Here is an 18973-nt window from a genome sequence, read left to right on the forward strand (position 1 = left end):
CAAGAGATAAGCCATATCGCATGCTGTCATCAATAATTAGGAATGAGAAGTATTCATTAAATTTGAAACTATGGAGGTTACTAGTGACTTGGTAAACACACTTTAAGCAACCATCGTGATGGGATAAAAGGCAAATAAAGCCATAAATGGGAAGAGAGGAAGTAGAGGGCATCTGTGCACCACTCTTTCAATGAGGATTTTGGGGAAATGAATATTTATTTCACATGTCAGTTTCTAAATAAGAGATACTTTATTTACATTTGATTTTAAAAAATCCCTGATTAAACAGAAGAAACTTCACATAATCACTTTCTCATTGAACAAGAGTCATCCTTTTAATATCTATGCTTTAAAGGATTTTAATAATAATCCTGAATAACACTAAACTGCCAGGATTTTCTAGTAGATATTTCTATTACTCCTCTACTGTCAGCAGTCAGTTCTTAGCAGCTATCAATCAACCTGCTTCTAGGAACTCTGATGTACTATTTCCAATCTGCTGCTCATTTTAGCCTGGAGCATAATTCAATATTGCCAGCAGTAAATAAACTGTTTTTAGAATAACCTTTTAATATTTCAATGTTTCAACCTTTTAATGTTTCAAAATATGTCCTGGCCAGTGTAGCTCTGTTGGTTGGAGCATCATCCCAAATACCAGAAGGTGGTGAGTTTGATTCCTGGTCAGGACACACGCCAGGTTATAGATTCCAATCCCAGTTGGAGGCTGGGGTGTGGGAGGCAACGAATTGATGTTTCTCTCTCACACCAATGCTTCCCTCCCTTTCTTCTTCTGTCCAAAAATAAAATAAAAATACATTAAATATGCTGTAATCATAACTATGAATCAATTCTTATTTATGGAGTAAAATGGAATAATGGAACTAATTTCTATCTCTCAAAATTTATTCTTTACTAACTTCTGTCCATACACACTCCACTCTTCAGTGTCTTTAACTCATTCATTCATTTTCTCATTCATCCATGTATTCATTTACTCAATAATTATTGCTCTTTTATTTTATAACAGTGTGCTAGGCAGTGGTGGTAAGAAAATGAATGAAACACAATTCCACCCCTCAGTAAACCACTGTCTTGTAGAGAAGCTCTAATGAACAGATAATTACTGCTCAGCATGGAAAGGAGTATAAAACTATAGTGAATAATGTCAAAATACAGTCAGTCTCAAAAAAGCACCATGCTCTTTCTCACCCATTATTTACAATGCTTTTTCTCTGCCTGGATTCTCCCAAACCCCTTATTCTCCTAGCCAACTCTTAGCTGTTTTTTCACATTTCAAATAGATCATGTGTGTGTTTGTGTGTGTTGTTTGTTTTGTTTTGCTGTTAAGCTTCCCTAACACAACTCCTCTCTCTACACTTAGTAAGTAATGCTTGCAAGTTTCAAATCTAAATTTCTTGTTAGTTTCCTTCCATATAGACAAATGAAAATTATCTTCTTGTTTCTGTTTAAGTCTAGGTTTTATTATCATTCAGGTATGGTCAGACCGACAGAGCAGGAGATGCTTGCCATTGAAAAAATAGTGTGGTACTCATAGTTCCCAAGAGGAAAGGGTATGGAACCCCCCAGGTCACATGGGGGAGCACCAGAGGCTATCAGGGGACATGTGGGCAAGGCCTTCATTGTGGAATGAGCAAGGCAGGGTAACCAGGTTTAGGGTTGACTAGATTGAATAATTTGGACCCTGAGGCATAGATTATGTTCTGATTTATTCAATACTTGGCCCTTGGGTGACAAGCACAGGGAAAAAGTGGCTCAAGCCTGAGAGCCCAATGAAGGAGGTGGTTGGTTTGCATATAAAGGGCAAACTTTCCTGCCAGTCCATTACTTTATCTAGGAATTGGCTAGCCCTGGGAGGAGCAATCTCTCCAGAGTCAGCAAAGCCCCATGATGTTAAAAAGCCAGATCAGAATAAAAAGATATGCTTGATGCACTTATTATACTGAAATTGCTCTCAAAATAATAATAGTAGCTACTATTTAACACTAAACTAGACATTTCTTTTCTTTATTTTGTCCCTTCCTTCCTTCTTTCCATTCTCTTTCCCTTCCCCTATCCCTCTTTCTTGTTCTTTTTCTTGCTACTTCTTTCCTTTCCTCTTCTCTCTTTCCCTTTTTCTTCTTCTTCCCTCCCTTCCTTCTTTTCTTTATTCAACAGATATTAATTCAATGTCTACCAAAAGCCCAACACCATTCTAACTTCTTATTTTCTCATGTAATATTCACAGAATCCTGGGAAGCAGAAAACACTATATACAGTCTTATTTAGTGGATGCAGTAACTGAGCATAGCAAGGTTAAGTAACTTCCTAAGGTCACACAGATAACAGGCAGCAGATTGGGTGTTCAGAATAAGTCCTGTTTTATTCCAAAGTCTATATGCTTAAACATTATGCCTACCATACAACATATGCTATCACACCCCTAAAAGTTTGACATGTTTGAATCTAAGTATCACCCACTCACCAAGTTGAGAACTGAATTGGTTTGTCAACTAGACTCAGAATACTAAGTACATACGAAACTGCAGTGACACTTCATTCATTCATCTAACAAGTAATTTATTGAACATCTAGTTTCTAGACTAAGTTCCATGATTTCTGTGACATTGAAAAAATCACTTAATCTCCCTAAATCTTGGTTTCCTCATATATAAAATACAGGTAATATTAACCATGCTAATACAACAAGCTTATTTTGTAAATCAAAGTAGATATACAGAAAGATTTTGCAATTTACCTATATTACAAGTATATAATTTCTAGGACTTGACCACCAATTCTGTGGCTGACAAATATGTAAGATCAGAATTTTAAAGTTCAGTGACTTCTGGGTAATGAACTATACTCTGTGTCAACCAAATAAAATCTTGCTGTTGCTGAACATTTAGTTGGACATTTTTGTCTTGAATGATATCCTAATGGTAAAGTGCACTCTGGGGTATTAATTCTTTATCAAAATCAGCCTAACCGGTTTGGCTCAGTGGATAGAGCGTCAGCCTGCTAACCAAAAGTTCCCAGGTTCGATTCTGGTCAAGGGCATGTACCTTGGTTGCGGGCACATTCCCAGTAGGAGGTGTGCAGGAGGCAGCTGATAGATGTTTCTCTCTCATTGATGTTTCCAACTCTCTAACCCTCTCCCTTCCTCTCTGTAAAAAACCAATAAAAATATATTTTAAAAATATCATATAGGTTCTAATTTTTAATTTCATTACAGTGACAACATTCTTTTTATGTGCAGGTCAGAGCTATCTGTGGGAAACATGGATTATATCTGACTTTGAGCCTTCTGGAAACATTGCTCAATCATCAAGATTTGGCTTACCAAAATGAAATAAAGTAAGTTGATTTTTATGCACAGAGTCCTCTGAAATGATACCAAACACAGAGATCTGTCTCTAAATTAGAAGTTTTATGTGCAAAACAATCAATTTCATTACCTAAAGACAGAGTTAAGAAATGTTTGCTTATATTAAAACACATTGCGGACCCGCAGTTTTATTGCTAACTTTGCCTAGTGGCCAGATAAGTTTCTATTGAATGAGTACAAAAAAAATGTTTTACATAAATGTTAAAGGCACGCTTTAAAATGAAATACCCATTGTATTTTGAAGTTATTTATTACATGTTCTTACAAGCTAATATCTTTTTAAAGTATGATACTTTGTAAAACACTGTGTAATATGAAGTGAGAATTCTCTTGATTCGTCCGCAATGTATTAAGGCCAAATGCTTTCCAATTTGTGAAAATATGAACTATTCCCAGCTGCATTGTGTTAAGGCCAAACACTTTACTTAGCCAGAGAAAAACAAAAGCACTGAACTTCCATTTCAAGCCATTATCAACTATCAATAATCAAATTTACCATTTTACCTTGAACAACTAAAAGACAGGACAAACTATATGGAGGAATAGTTTTCAGAGACTGGACAAGAGGCAGCACAGAGCAGTGATTCCTGACAGAGAAAAAAAAAATGAGGAAAGCTCACCTTATTGAACAACAAGAGGGAATCTAAACTTAGCCCAGGATTTTTCTTGAGCTAAAGAGAAAAATCTCTCTAAATCGTGGTTTCCTCATATAGAAAATGCAGGTAATATTGTGCTCCACTTCCTGTGGAGTTCAGCAATGCCAAGGAGGCTAGAATGCACAGTACAGAGTAGCAGAGAGGAGAGGCCCCCAGAGAGTTCTTTCTGGAGTTTTCCAAAGAGTTGCCCTAGAGTCTTCATGTAAGAACTGGCCAATGTGTGCATTTGAGGAAACTACACAAGTCCAGAGAAAGAAAGACCAAAAGAAAAAGGTGGGAAAATGCTGAGATCTCACACAGGGCTAGGAATAGTTCATATTTTCACAAATCAGAAAGGAACACATGTGGCATTGAGTGAAGTCATGAGAAGGATATTGTGCTGTAGTGAGACCAAATTTCTCTAGACAAATTAACAAATCTTATAAATCCTAATAAAGCTTAAAATGAGCAAACTGTTTCCAACTTACTTAACTACATCCAAGAACAAAGCCCCCAAACTTCTAAAGGAATAAAACGAAATCAAAAATATAAAATTCACAATTTCTGGCATTCATACAAAAATTACCAGGCATGAAAAGAAGACCAAAAAAAAAAAAAGTACAATCTATCACTAGGAGAAAAACCAATTTATAAAAGCAAATTCATAAACAGAGATGATGGAAATAGTAGATAAGAGTAATAAAAGAGCAATTATAAATACACTTCACATGCTCATAAAAGCATGAGCCTAATGAGAGATATGAAAGATACAAAAAGAAAGCCAAAAACAATCACCCCCGTCCAATAATATACTTTCAGATAACCTATGATCACAGAAGAAATCACAAGGGAAATTACTAGAAACTTGGAACAGACTGTCAAATCTCAGAGGGAAGACAGGGGTGGGTGGGTGGGAAGAAATCAACCAAAGAACTTGTACGCATATATGCATAACCCGCGTACACAAACAATAGGGTGATGAAGGCCAGGGGAGGGGGATGGGGGGTGGGGGCAGGATAGAAGGGGTCCATGGGGGAAAAAAGGGGGACATATGTAATACTTTCAATAATATTTTAAATATATCCTATCTAATAAAAGAGTAATATGCAAATTAACCATCACTCTGAGAAAAGATGGAGGCACCCATAGTGGCTGGGCAGGATGCTGGCAGTGTCACCCCTGCAATGTGAGCCCAACAGGCAAGCGGGGCCACAGGCAACACCCAGCAGGGCCTGCTGGGCGGTGGCAGTGGCAACCCACAGGCAGGCAAGCGGGGCCCGCAGGCAGCACCTGGCAGGGCCTGCTGAGTGGTGGTGATAGCAACTTGCAGGCAGCACCCAGCAGGGCCTGCTGGGAAGTGGCTGCGGTGACCAGGGAGCAGGCAATCGGGGCCTGCAGGCAGCACCCAGCAGGGCCTGGTTGCCCATCCCCGTGGTGTGGAGCAGGCAGGCACCGCAGAGAGCAGAGAACCACGGGGAGTGGGCCCAAGCCATCAGTAGCACATCCCCTGAGGGCTCCGGAATTGGAGAGGTTGCAGGTTGGGCTGAGGGACCTCCCTGCCCATCCCCCCACCCGTGCATGAATTTTGTGCACCGGGCCTCTAGTATATATATAAAACTGAATTAAAAATGAAAACACAACACACCAGTAATCCTTGGCTTTTCTCTCTTCCACACTTCACATCCAATTCATCAGTAACCCATCAGTAAATCAACTCTATATTCAGAATATGTTCAGAACTTGGTCACTTCTCACCACCTCTATTGTTACTGAACTACACCTCATCCAAGCACCTATTATCTTTCTCCTGTGTTACTATAATAGCCTTCTAACTGAACTCTCTTCTCCCTTGTCCCTAGTTTATCCTCAACAGCAGCTAAGTGACCTCTTAAAACCTAAAATAGTTCATGTCATTGATTTGCTCATAACACTGAAAGAGCATCTTACTTTAGAGATTAAAAAAAAAAAAAAAAGTCCTTACAAAGTGTTCCATGTGATCTGCTCCCCCATCACTTCTCTGGCTCCATCTACAACTTTCTTTGCTCATTATATTTCAGTTACACTGTCCTCTTCTTCCTCAAGCACACCAGGCACAAATCCACCTTAGCACCTATTTTGAAAATGTTTCCTCTACCTAAACTGCTCCTTCCCCAGATATCTTCATGCTACTCCACTTTTCAAGTTTTTGCTCAGACGTCACCTATCAATAAGGCTACCCTATTTAAAATTGTAGTCCCCACCCATTCTCACATTTAACCTGCTTTCCTTTGCACTCTTCTATACACTTAACAACTTCTAATGTATTTGGTAATTTGCTGATGTGATGTTTATTGTTATCTGTTGATTTTTGATAGACTATATGTCATAGGGCAGGCAGGATCTTCATTTTACCCAAAGGATCCAGCAAGCAAGTAAAACTCACAGCCGACGGGCCGCATGCCTCATTTATTTAATGTGAGTTGGACATGCTTGCGATTGCCTGGCATGTGATAGGTATTCAAAAAATATGGAATTGAACTTAATTAGAAAAGTTATACAGTCTTAAAATACTCTTAAGGATATAGATACATGAATTCTTCCTAGTGCCTGGCTCATGATCAAATTGAAGAAAGCCTTCTTTAATCACCTCATCAAAATCAGGCCCTGTGTTAATATATTTCCTAGCACCTATCACCATTTGTAATTATATATTTATTTGTGTGATTTGTTAGTTTAATGTCTAGATACTGGTCTCCATGCTGGCAAAAGACATGACTGTTTCCTTTACTTTCTTATTGTTGTGGTTGTTAATCCTCACCAGAGGATATTTTTCAATTGATTTTTAGAGAGAATGGAAGGGAGGAACAGAGAGAGGGAGAGAGGGAGAAACATCCATGTGAGAGAAACACATCCTTTGTTTGCCTCCACATGTGCTGACCAGGGCTGGGGATTGAACCTGCAACCCAAGTGAGTGCCCTTGACCAGGAATCAAACCCACAGCCCTTCGGTGTTCCAGCTGACTCTCTAACCACTAAGCAATACCATCCAGGGCTGTTTCCTTCCTATTTTATTCTCAACATCTTGTAGGCTGGTATCTAGCATATGGTAGGTACACAGTAAATGTTGATTGATTAATTAATTAATTTAACAATCATTTACTCAATGCCTGCTGTACACCAGTCACCATTCTTGTCATTGGAAATACAGATGTGAACAAAACAAGGCTCCTTCCTTCATGAAGTTTGTATTCTAATGGGAAAGAACAAGTTAGAACATGTGACATATCACATGCTGATAAGAGCAATCCAGAAAAACAAAGAAGGCTAAAGGTTAAAGGAAACATCAATTAATAAATAAATGATGATAGAAGGTTGAGCTTAGTCAATGAATATCTGCCAGACCAGCTTTGGACAAGGGAGTTTCTCTTCTCTAAAACCTTAGAGGGGTGGTTGGGTGATAGTGGAGGGAGGTGGTTAAGCAGCAAAAGCAGGGAAGTGGACTAAGAGCCGAATAGAAAACCAATAAGCTAAAATTGGCAGGCCTCAAAAGGCAACGATATAAAAGGAGGAAATGCAAGTATCAAAGCTCACATTATACCTGGTATATAGTATACTCAATTAAAAGTTGGTGTTCAGAACCAAGATTGTAAGAATCAGAGATATGAGAATAAGAGTGAATGGAGAGCAAATGAGGTTAGGCTACTTATAATTATATCAATATTTTCACTTTCCCACTGTTTAATGTGCATATCGGAGGAGCTGATTTGTTTTATTCACCTGTCTTTGACCTTTGAATGTTCAAGGACATCAAAACAATGAAACCACTGAAGCATTGCACGTAAAAGTGATAAACCTGTTTCATCCTTAAACAGTTACTGGCTAAAGCTTCTTCTGGTGAATGAAATCCATTCCGTTAAGGGCTTTGTATGCAAACCTATATCCTTAAGAGATTAAAGATGCAATTCAGACACACATTTCAGGAGCTGAATGCACGAATCATTATTTTAGTACATATTGTCCATTAATCTGCTGTTCAATTGGGAACCCATTTGGAATGCGGCTGCTTGCTAATTAGCAGGATTCTAGTGCTGAGCTGCTTCCTGATTAAATGTCCTTTAGAATCAATAAAACATCAGGAGGGATTATGGTGATGTGGGATTAGCCCCATCTAACCAAATAAAATGAATTGTGATCTCTTCTTAAACTGTCACGTTGCAAGAGCTGATGAGAGGAGCAATTTCGTGAATGCTGTTGCAAAGTTGTTGCTGTGTGTGTGTGTGTGTGTGTGTGTGTGTGTGTGTGTAACATTGAAATTTTATTTTTTGCAATTTGCCTACCAATTAGCAGAGACATTACTGAATGACTGCCAGGGTAAGGCGATTTTGAGAAAGACTTGATTACGATTCAAATCTCTACTCTGAATCACCCTGATGTAAAATGAGTTCAGGTTGTGTTGGATGGAAATTATTATCCCTCTTCTTGGCCAGGAACATGTAAGTCAGAATTAGCATTTAATATTTCTGTGTGACTTTACAATAAATGGTAATTAAGGAGGGCAGAGAGAGAACAGGAGGCAAAATAATACTCTGAAATTGTATTGGCAAAATTAAGCACTTCAAACCCAGTTTAAAACACAGGCACACACACAAGCCAAATTGTGTTGGGGTAGGGGATAAATAATGAAGTTGCTATAGAAGCTTTGTAAATAGAGTGGAGCAATTGACACAGCCCTAAGTAGGACTTATCATACACATCTGGCCCATTATTAAGAGTGCAATTAGGTTGAAAAGGACTGGTTTGAAAATCCCAAGACCAACCAGAGGATTTTACGAGATAAAGGAGACATGAGGTGTCTGATTCAGCAATTACTTTTAATGAGAATAGGAAAATTGTTAAGCAGTGGATTATTAAAGATATGGCTTGGACCTACCCATTGATTTGGTCTTGGAAACTGGACCTGGCTTTTAAGGGTTTATTAATTCCAGTCTTCTCTTCTAGAAGCCCATAATTCATAAGCGGTCAAGATAATAATAATAAAGTTATTGTTATTATTAATAGCCAGCACTTATATAGTGCTTATTATATTCTTGGCAGTTTTCTACGTACTTTATAAATGTTGACTCTTAATCTTTGCAAGTGCCCACATGAGGTCGGTACTATTGTTTATCAGGTGAGGAAACTGAGCACAGAGGGGCTAAAACCAATATGCAACTGATAAAAAATTCATCAATAGGCTAAATCAAATGCAGGCTCTCTAGCTTAGGGGGTTGGGCTCTTAATACACCATATTGACTCTTCTACAAGTCCTGTGGAACTGGAGATTATAGATGGTTGCTAGGACCAGGGGCCGTGGGCAAACGGTCTGAGGTCTATCTTTGGGCTTGATCCTGAACACAGTTCCAAACCAATCGCTGAGTGTTGCCTGGCCTCTCCTCCACGACCCAGGAGAGGCGTGGGATACAGATATAAAAGCAGGGAGGCTTTTAAGTTCCTGGAGCAGATATAATCCAAAGAAGCTCAGGGCTTGCAGGTTGCCTCTTCTCACTGTTTGAAACTCCCAATCTCCCTTTAGCCCCATCCATGCAGAAAGGCAGCAGGAGTCCCGGAATCACATAGGCCAAGATGGAAATCCTATCCCAGAATTGCACTGGCTTTGGGAACTTGAGCAAGTCAATATTTTCTCTTGGTTTTATATCTGTCAAGTGGAAAAAGAACCCTTTTGTCTGAATTTGAGTTTACTGCCTGTGTGTCAGGGAAGGACTTTACTTAGCAGGGTGAATATGCAAGAGGAGAAGAATCTAGCTCAGGCTACATGACCAAGAAGCTGAAAGCAAAGGAAGACAGTGCAGTTAAATGAGCACGCAGCTGTAGAGCTGTTTCTAAGTGGTTAGAGCAACAGTCCACACACCAAAAGGTTGTGGGTTCGTTCTCCGGCCCTGTAGGGGGCACAGCAAGAGGAAACCAATCAATATGTCTCACTACATCGATGTTTCTCCCTGCCCCCTTCCACTCTCTCTCTGAAGATCAATGGAAAAAAATATCCTCGGGTGAGAAAAACAATGATAAATGAGCAGCCAGCAGGTAAAGCAAATATCCACCTGAACTAAGGGAGTAAGAGATTCATGCAAGGCACCTAACATGTCCCAGGCACGAGGCTAGATGCTTTACATGGGTTATCTCTTGTCATACTCCCAGCAGTCCATGAGTTATATTTTTCATACCCACTTCAGAGATGAGTAAACTGAGATTCAGAGATCTTAGTAAATTGTTCCAAAAGTTGGGTGTCTTTGTTCCTGTTGTAGGCTGAATTATATCCTCATCCCCACCCCTGATTCATATGTTGAAACCCCGAGGACATCAGACTATGACTATATTCACAGATAAGGCCTTCAAAGAGGTGATTAAGTTAAAATGAGTTCATCAGGTTAGGCCCTAATCCAATCTGCCTGGTGTCCTTATGAGATGAGAAAATCTGTACTCCTAGAGAAAAGACACAGCTGTGAAGACACAGCAAGAAGCCTGCCATCTCTAAGCCTTCAGAGAAGCCAAATCTAATGAAACCTTGATCTTGAACTTCTAGCCTCCAGAACTGTGAGAAGATAAATTTCTGTTGTTTAAGCCACCCAGTCTGTGGCATTTTGTTATGGCAGCCTGAGTAAATTATACAGCCGCTAAAACAAGGGTGGGGAACTTTTTCCTGCTAAGGGCCATTTGATATTTATATCATTTGAGAGCCATACAAAATTATCAACTTAAAAATTGCTATATTTGCTCAAACATTTAATTAACTCACCCCTAATGCCTTGGCAGAGCCAGACCAAATGATTTCTAGGGCCTTACATGGCCCTCTGGCCAGACGTTCCCCACCTCTGCCTTAAAGGCTAACAGTCTCTTCCATAGTCTCCTTCCCATCTGCCTCCTCCCTCTAGCACAGTGGTTCTCAACCTTGGCTGCACATTAGAATCACCTGGGAATCTCTTTAAAATCCTGATTTCTGGGCCTCATCCTCCGGAAATTCTGTTTCTTTGTTACTAATATTGTGACCCCACCCCATAACAAAGAAACAGAATTTCCAGAGGATGAGGCCCAGAAATCAGGATTTTAAAGAGATTCCCAGGTGATTCTAATGTGCAGCCAAGGTTGAGAACCACTGTTCTAGCAGACTTCGTACCTTCTCAGCTGGAGTAGATTACATTCCCAAAGGAATGGCTAGAATGAGTAAACTCTTCGAATCACGGGAGTTAACCTTTGAGTCTAGCAATTGAACAGACCTTCTCTGCAGCACTGTTCTATCATGTATGTCAGCTTAACTTGTAGGGACTAATCAGATGAGAGATGGGTAAGAGTATTTCAAAGAGAAGGAGCAAAAAAGTGAGCAAAAACATAGCAAGTTTGGAAAACTACACTGTTGTTATGACCAAAGTGTACATTTCACAGGGGGAAAAGGTAATGGGCTTGGGAAGGAAGCACCTGAACACCTTTGATTTAAGCCTATAAGAAGCGCGGAGAAACATGCCACCTGTAATTAATTTCATCATGATTACAAGGGTATTTCTATGAAAAAGCTCACATTTTGTGTGTTTGGCTTCTGTTTTGTCTTGTTTCTATATATAAAATGTTCTGTATAAAATGTCACCTTCTTCACAACCCATTATCAAAATTCCAGTGGACAAATAAAGACACAAGCAATGCACCAGTAGCAAAAACTAATAACGCCACAATCTAAAAGGAATCTCTACCAACTGTAAACACACGGAATCTGGACGAATTAATGAGTTGGTTCCCCAAGTTTTACCCTGCCTACCTAAAAGAAGTGCAGAAGAAAGAAGACATTTTGTGCCTTCCCTTTGATTTGAAGGCTCCATGTTTTAACCAACCAGAAAGTAGCACAGGTGCTTTCTGTAGCTGTTTCCACCTCCTCCGTCCCTCACTCAAGAACGCACAAACATACACTTACCTGCTGTCAACAAAAGGTCACTGCCACCAGTCGAATGCCACAGGAGTTCTGAGTCTGGGGTTCGTAAACAGGACAAACTTTATTCAGGTAAACAGAGTGCAAACCAGAGAGGCCTAGAAAGGAAAAGACTGATCCCCACCAGGGAGGGCCTGCTTATGTAAACTTTCCACCCCCTTCCCTCCCTGATAGGTCCACTTCTATGCAAATGAGAAATCCAGATTTACACACTCTGATTGGCCCAAATAATACCATCCTGATTCACACGTTCTGATTGGTATTATGGAGCTGCTCTGATTGGTCAGTAAAGATGCAAAAGAGGCTATAGTTGTACATTACTGATTGGACAGGGCAGGGCAGGTCTCAACCCATTGGTTGAAAGACTACTCCAGGAGCTCCCTTATAAGGGTCCAGTCAGCCTGCAGGAACACAGTGCAAGAGGCTGGCAGATCAGTCTGTGGCTTTTTCCCTGAAGTGCAATGTATGTGAGAGGCCTCTGTCAGCAATGGCTGCTAGATTCTGGTTATGAATTTGAGCCCAATTAACCACAAGGAATCCTTGGCAGGTTACTTCTTCTCGGGGTCAACACTGCACATTCCTTTCTGTACCTATGCAGAGAGTACAACTCCCAGGATTGACAGAGCAGTAAGTTGGGGAAAGGAAGGCAGGAAAGGGAAAAGCTGGCTATGGTGTTTACATCTGGTGAAGCAAAATTCCTGAAAATACAGTTGTGTAGGCTGGTAATTGTATATGCTGAGGGGTATATCCATTATGACATACTACACTGATTTAGTGTCTGATATTCAATAGGTGGGGTAAAACGATCCCACCCCTGAGGTGGTCCCAACTGAGGGGTACCAGGCATCCAGGCGTTGGTGGCAGTTGCCACCTGCCCTTTAACTGCAGGATTAAATGAGTAGTGGGTAGACCAACGGAAATCTACACAACTCATTCGCTGTATTGTGCTGAATAGGAACAGTTCCTCATTTGACCCTTAATAAAGAGAAAATCCAACATAGAAGGCCCATTTTTTTAAAATACTGCAAACATAAAGAGGGAATCATGATTCTGCAGACTCCAAATACAACCAACTCTAGAAACTAGAAAATCACCTCTGTTCTCTACAGGATATAAGAAGGTACTAGTATGTCCTCTGTTGAAAGGAAGTGGAAAATAATAAGCATAATGAGATTAAAAGGCTATAAAAATGAATTTTAAAAACACCAAAGGTTAATAGAAGAAATTAGTAAAACCTTGGGGAATTCTGGATAGTTTCAAGCAAACAGGTAAGAGGTAGAATTAAGAGGTAACTGGATTGTAACTATGTGTGGTAGTGGATGTTAACTAGACTTACTGTGTTTGTCATTTTACAGTATGTATATATATTGAATCATTTTTTTCTACACCTGAAACTAACACATTGTTGTGTAAATTATATCTCAATAAAAATTATGAAACAATTAAGGAAATGTGAATACTACTAGATATTTGAGGGTATGATGGCATTTATGTTAAATGTTTATATCAGCAAAACTTTTCTATAAAGGGCCAGACAGTAAATGTTTTAGGCTTTGTGGGTCTACAGTCTGTTGCAACTACTCAAATATGTGATCGTAGCCTGAAAGCAGTAAAACAAACAACACATAACTAAATGGCTGTGTTCCAATAAAATATTATTTATCAAAAAAAGCGTAACCAGTACTCAATAAAAAAGCAAAATTAGCACTAAAAATAATCTAATACATAATGTCAATTTTGAGAGGTTCCCACAAAACCTGAAGAACAGAGAAGAAAATTAGAAAAGATAGTAGATGTAGAAGAATAAGACTAGAAATCGAACCCTCAAAGCCTTGGTATTGTAAGATAAGAAAACAGAAAAATTGTTCAGGACATAAAAACAAAAGTTAAAAACTGAAGAAACTTTGCAAAGATGGAAGAAAAGAAAAAAATTATCTGTGTACAGATGAAAAGGATTCACACTGCTCTAAACTAAATTAAGAAAAAAAATGTACTCATGTCAATCCTGACAAATCTTATGTATTAAAAAAGACAAAGTATTTAAGGCTCGAGGCCAAAAACAAAATAAAACTAAACCAAAGGAAATAAAGAGAAAAAATAATTACAAATGAACAACAATCAGACTAACCTCAAACTTCTGCAATAATAAATGTCAGAAGACAGTGGAGCTGTGCTTATGGAATTCCAAAGAGGGAAAATGTAAATGAAGCCAAGTTACATTACATTCATATGCAAGATCACAAAGTACAATGGTCAAGGGCAGAGAATTTGAGTCAGACAGCCAGGGTTTACATTCTGGCTGCCTCATTGATCCATGTCCTTGGGCAAGTTATCTACATGTCTCATCAAGTGGTTATTTCAGTTAAATGAGAAATGCACATAAAGTTCTCAGAAAGCTCACTGAAGGCCATTTTAACTTAATAAATTAAATTGAAGTTAGAATTTGAACTCAGATCTGTTTGAATCTAGGATCTGACTCACAGACCTTGTCCTCTAGTCCCGATTTCTTTGACTTGATGTTAGGAGTTTGGCACCTGCTTCTGTGATTAGAATTATAGTCTTGTTATGACAACCAGAGCCCATTCTCACATTTAAGTTGTCAATGACTTTTTGAAGGTGCTAAGGTCAAATAAAAATTATGGAAGATTTTACTTTGGGTGATGGGCACACAATGCAATATACAGATGATGTATCATAGAATGGTACACTTGAAACCTATATAATTTTATTAACCAGTATCACCCCAATAAATTTAATTAAAAATATAGAAGAAAACATTTTATTCAAAGATTCTTAAGAAATGTATTAGTCATATTAGTCCTATGCACCATTTAAATCAGGTAACATCCACACTCAGTACTTAGACAATTTTCCCACAGTCTCCTTCCCCTACTATCACCACATAATCAAGAAGGGGCAAGAGAGTTTCCGGTGCCATTTGTCCAGAGGCCTCATCTCATATTTGATAACTCCTATCAGTTTTGAAAAAATAAATGCTATGCAGTGTGAAAATATGAATAGATCTGGGTTTTGTTTGTCAGGCTGTTGTTTTTCAACAGATCAGAAGATGCTCTAGTTATAAGCTTGGCGCTCCTGTAAAGGCCTAGAAATAAATTGCAGCAAGTGTAAAAGACAGGAACTACTTCTACTGCAGTTCATTCCCAGATCTGTGCTAATATCAGATCCTGCTTGTCCTTCCTTGACTAGCCTTCAGCAGCTGATGTAGTCATCAGCTTATCTAGCTTGCAGTTCTATATACCTATGCTTGATGTATTCATGTGCCCCAAAATGAATGAAGCTCGGGAGGCCATATTTTTCTGTACCAATCTAAGAACTTTGCTGATTTGTGATATCATGTACTGGAAATGTTTTATGCAATGTAAGCAAAACTAGTTACATAGCTAACAAATTATTTTTATTTAAAGAGAATACAATCACATGACACTAGAAATCTTCTAGAAAACCTAGGACATATATCTCACAACTTGCTCTTTCTTTTTGCTTAACTTCTGATGGGTAAGAAGGAGATAAAAATTCTTATCAGATGTAATTTGGTTGCTAGCAACAGAAACTGCCCTTGGCTCACATAAGCAAAATAAATATTTGAAAGGATATGAAATATTACACAAAATTAGGGAAAAATGAAACTTCAGGAAGTGCCAAATCAAAAATTAGGGGAGATACAGATACAGAGAGTGGGAGTGAGGGAGGAAGGGAAGAAAGAGGGAATGGAGAAAGTGATAGAGATTAATTAGACAAGGTGAGTCACAGCACTGTCCAGGGAAGGGTATGGGACCTTGATTATGGTCCATTACCCCAGAAAAGAACATATTTGTATATAAATGGAAAGTGCATGGATGCTGGACAAGCAAATATAAGTGATTTTTCAATACCAAAGTACTTGTAAGCTTACATGACTCTGATTGTCACATGCAGATGTATTGCTCAATGCAATTTCTGCTCGGGGACTTCACTAAATAGTGTCTATTTGCACTCGGCACTCATTCCTACACCCTTCTATGCTCTTTTCTGTGTTGCAATGCATCCCATAGTTGGGAAGGCTAAAAAGAACATTTTTTAAAACTCTCTTGACACCAAAATTCTGAAATTGATTTAAGTTCCATCAGAGATTTAAAAGATAGAAGGAAGTGAGAAGTGGGACAAAGATATTTTAAGTATTTATTTTCCTGCAGTAGTAGGAACCTCAAACCCTGGCAGGCATCAGTTTTCCAGTGGCTAAAATGCAGTTTGTACAGCCAAGTCACCAACCTCATGGTCAGGGGCAACTGAGACATGAGCAAGAATTTCCTGCAATGTCCTGATTTCTAGACTATATCTGCTGAGGGAGGCCTGACCCTGAGCCTAGCAACAGACATCAATTTCCATTCTACTGGGCCTTGCAGTCATTTGTGGGCACCTAATTCCTTATATTGAAGTCCTTTCTAGTGGAGATACTTAAAGGAGCTTCTGTTTCCTATATTGCATCCCGAATAATACAGGTGTCAGAAAGCTCCTTCAAGCCTGGCAGGAGTGGCTCAGTTGGTTGAGTGTCCTCCCTGCACAGAAAGGTTGCTGGTTGCTGGTCAGGGCATGTACTTGGGTTTCCAGTTTGATCCCCAATTGGGAAGCATACTGAAGGCTACAGAAGGCAACCAATCAATGTCTCAATGTCTCAATGTCTCTCTCTCTCTCCTCTCCTCTCCTCTCCTCTCCTCTCCTCTCCTCTCCTCTCCTCTCTCTCCCTTCCCAACTCTCTAAGCATGTCCTCCAGGAAGGATGGGGGAAAAAAGCTCCTTCAAAAGTATCAATATAAACTTTGAGCTTTGTTGCACATTCTTCCAGAGCAATGATATTGATCACCAATATTTTGTCTCTGTTTTTGCACAGATGGCAGAATTTTGTTGAGTTGTTGAGCAGAGCTTCCTCTGATTTGTCCTCTGACTTGCCTACAGGTGAGTTTAGTAATATTGTTCCTCTGAGGACCTCCTATTTCCCAGAGCTATTGTTGACTCTAATGCTTAGCTCCAACTGTTTGCTTGTTGGATTTGATTTCATTGCTCCCAGAAATTTAAATGGCTCACCAGTGCAGAAAAAATAAGAGTGAGAATTACCTTAATGACTATTCTTTTAGGGCAGTTGGATCATAAAATGCATAACTCTCCAATTTTTATTATATCATGAAGCATTCTCTACTGATAGCCCTTTACGGTGAATGCAGCACAATTATGGAAGTTGCTATTATCTATTGAAACTTTAGTCATGCAGTTCCTTAGATCAAGGGTACAGACCTATCTGACTGATAACTCACACACAAAAAAACCACTCCACAGACGTGTGTGTGTGTGTGTGTGTGTGTGTGTGTGTGTGTGTGTGTTTATGGCAGCATTTTTTAATGTTTTAATAAATGGAAACAATATAAAGATTCTTTAGGAACCATTTCCTTAAATTACAATATATCCAATTGATAAAACTATGCAACTGTTATAACCTGGCTGGCCTAATACAAGAAGATTTCCAAGACACATTATTAAGTAAAGTTATAAGGATGAATTGGAGAAAATATTTAGCAACTGGCAAGTTTTAAATATGACAGGTGAAAAAATATGCATTGATATTAATCTGCTGTTGCAATTTCTCTATATACTATATCCATCAACCTTTTACGGATTACCTTTTGGATCAAAATGCAAGGTACTGAGCATCTGATGATGGGGGAGTATGTCAGTTTCTATTCTAGCAGAAAAACAAAAACCTTACTAGGTATGTCAAACAGAGGGAACTCACAACAGGAAATTGGAGGATTTGTTATAGGAATATTGAGAGACTGAGAGAGCAAAAAGAGGATGGTGAGTGTATTCATTTCCTTAGTGCTGCTGTAACAAAATACCACAAACTGGGTGGCTTAAAATAATAGGAATTTAGTCTCTCATATTTCCAGAAGTCTGAAATCAATCATGTCCCTCTGAAGGCTCTAAAAATGAGTCCTTCCTTGCCTCCTCCAGGTCTGGGGACCCAGGCATTCCTTGGCTGTGTCTGCATAACTACAAACCCCACCTTTGTCTTCACATGGCTTTCCTCCTTCTGCGTCCCCCTTTCTAAGATCTTCTCTCTTCTCTCTTCTAAAGACACCACTCTTCATTGGATGTAAGACCCACCCTAGTCTTCAGCTCTTTGAGACCAAGCCTGGAGCCGAAACATTCCTACCGCACCACACACTGGGATAGCGAGGAGTGGTCCACACAAAGCAAAATACAGTTGCTGTCACTATAAGAGGGTAATGAAGGAAGGATATCAGAGAAGAAATGAATGCCAAGACACCAAAATAATAAAAAATCAACTCCAGTCACATGCATGGCCCATTAGGTCCTTTAGTTGTGTGAATATTTAACCCACTATCTTCCCTTTACATCCTGGGTCCGCAAGGCTCTCTTCTCAGCTATTGCTGGAACATACTAAGTAGGCCCTCTGAAATCTTTGCCCTTGCCATAGTTCTTTTCTGAAATGCTCTTTCCCTAGACATTTTCATGCCTTTCTCCCTTGTTTCTTCACTCATGGCTCTATTTATATGTCACTTCAGAGAGGCCTTTGGCAGATGCCCTGTCTAAAATAGCAACTGCCACTACATTCTATGCCCATAATTGGCTTTAGATGTATTCATAACATTTATCACTATTTGACATTATTTTATGTATCTATTTGTTTGTCTCCACCACTGGAATGCACACTCCATGAAAAGATTATGTCTTGTTCATAGTTGCATCATAGTGCCTAGAACTGGGCCTAGTATATAGTAAGCACTTAACACATGCTTGTTGAATAAATGAATGAATTAGAATCCCAGACCTATCCCTACCTCTGTTGTCATGAGCAGGTAATTGAAACTTGCATTGCCTCAGTTTCCTTATCTGTCAAATGGAGATAGTTTCTACCTCACAGGGTTATTCTTGAGATAAGAAAACATGAGGGAAGTGTCTGGCATATATAGATATTTGACATATATTGT

General features: G+C 39.1%; 1 protein-coding gene across 1 annotated transcript in view; it reads left to right on the forward strand.

Moving 5' to 3' along the window:
* Positions 1-18973, forward strand: part of C3H1orf87 (chromosome 3 C1orf87 homolog) — a 77162-nt gene that overhangs the window by 41460 nt on the left and 16729 nt on the right. The window contains exons 7-8 of the mRNA XM_059686089.1: positions 3257-3354; positions 16858-16922. Coding sequence (XP_059542072.1) covers positions 3257-3354; positions 16858-16922 — 163 coding nt within the window. The remainder of the gene's footprint in view (positions 1-3256; positions 3355-16857; positions 16923-18973) is intronic.

The sequence above is a fragment of the Myotis daubentonii genome, chromosome 3 (genome assembly GCF_963259705.1).
Source record: "Myotis daubentonii chromosome 3, mMyoDau2.1, whole genome shotgun sequence".
Taxonomy (NCBI): Eukaryota; Metazoa; Chordata; class Mammalia; order Chiroptera; family Vespertilionidae; genus Myotis; species Myotis daubentonii.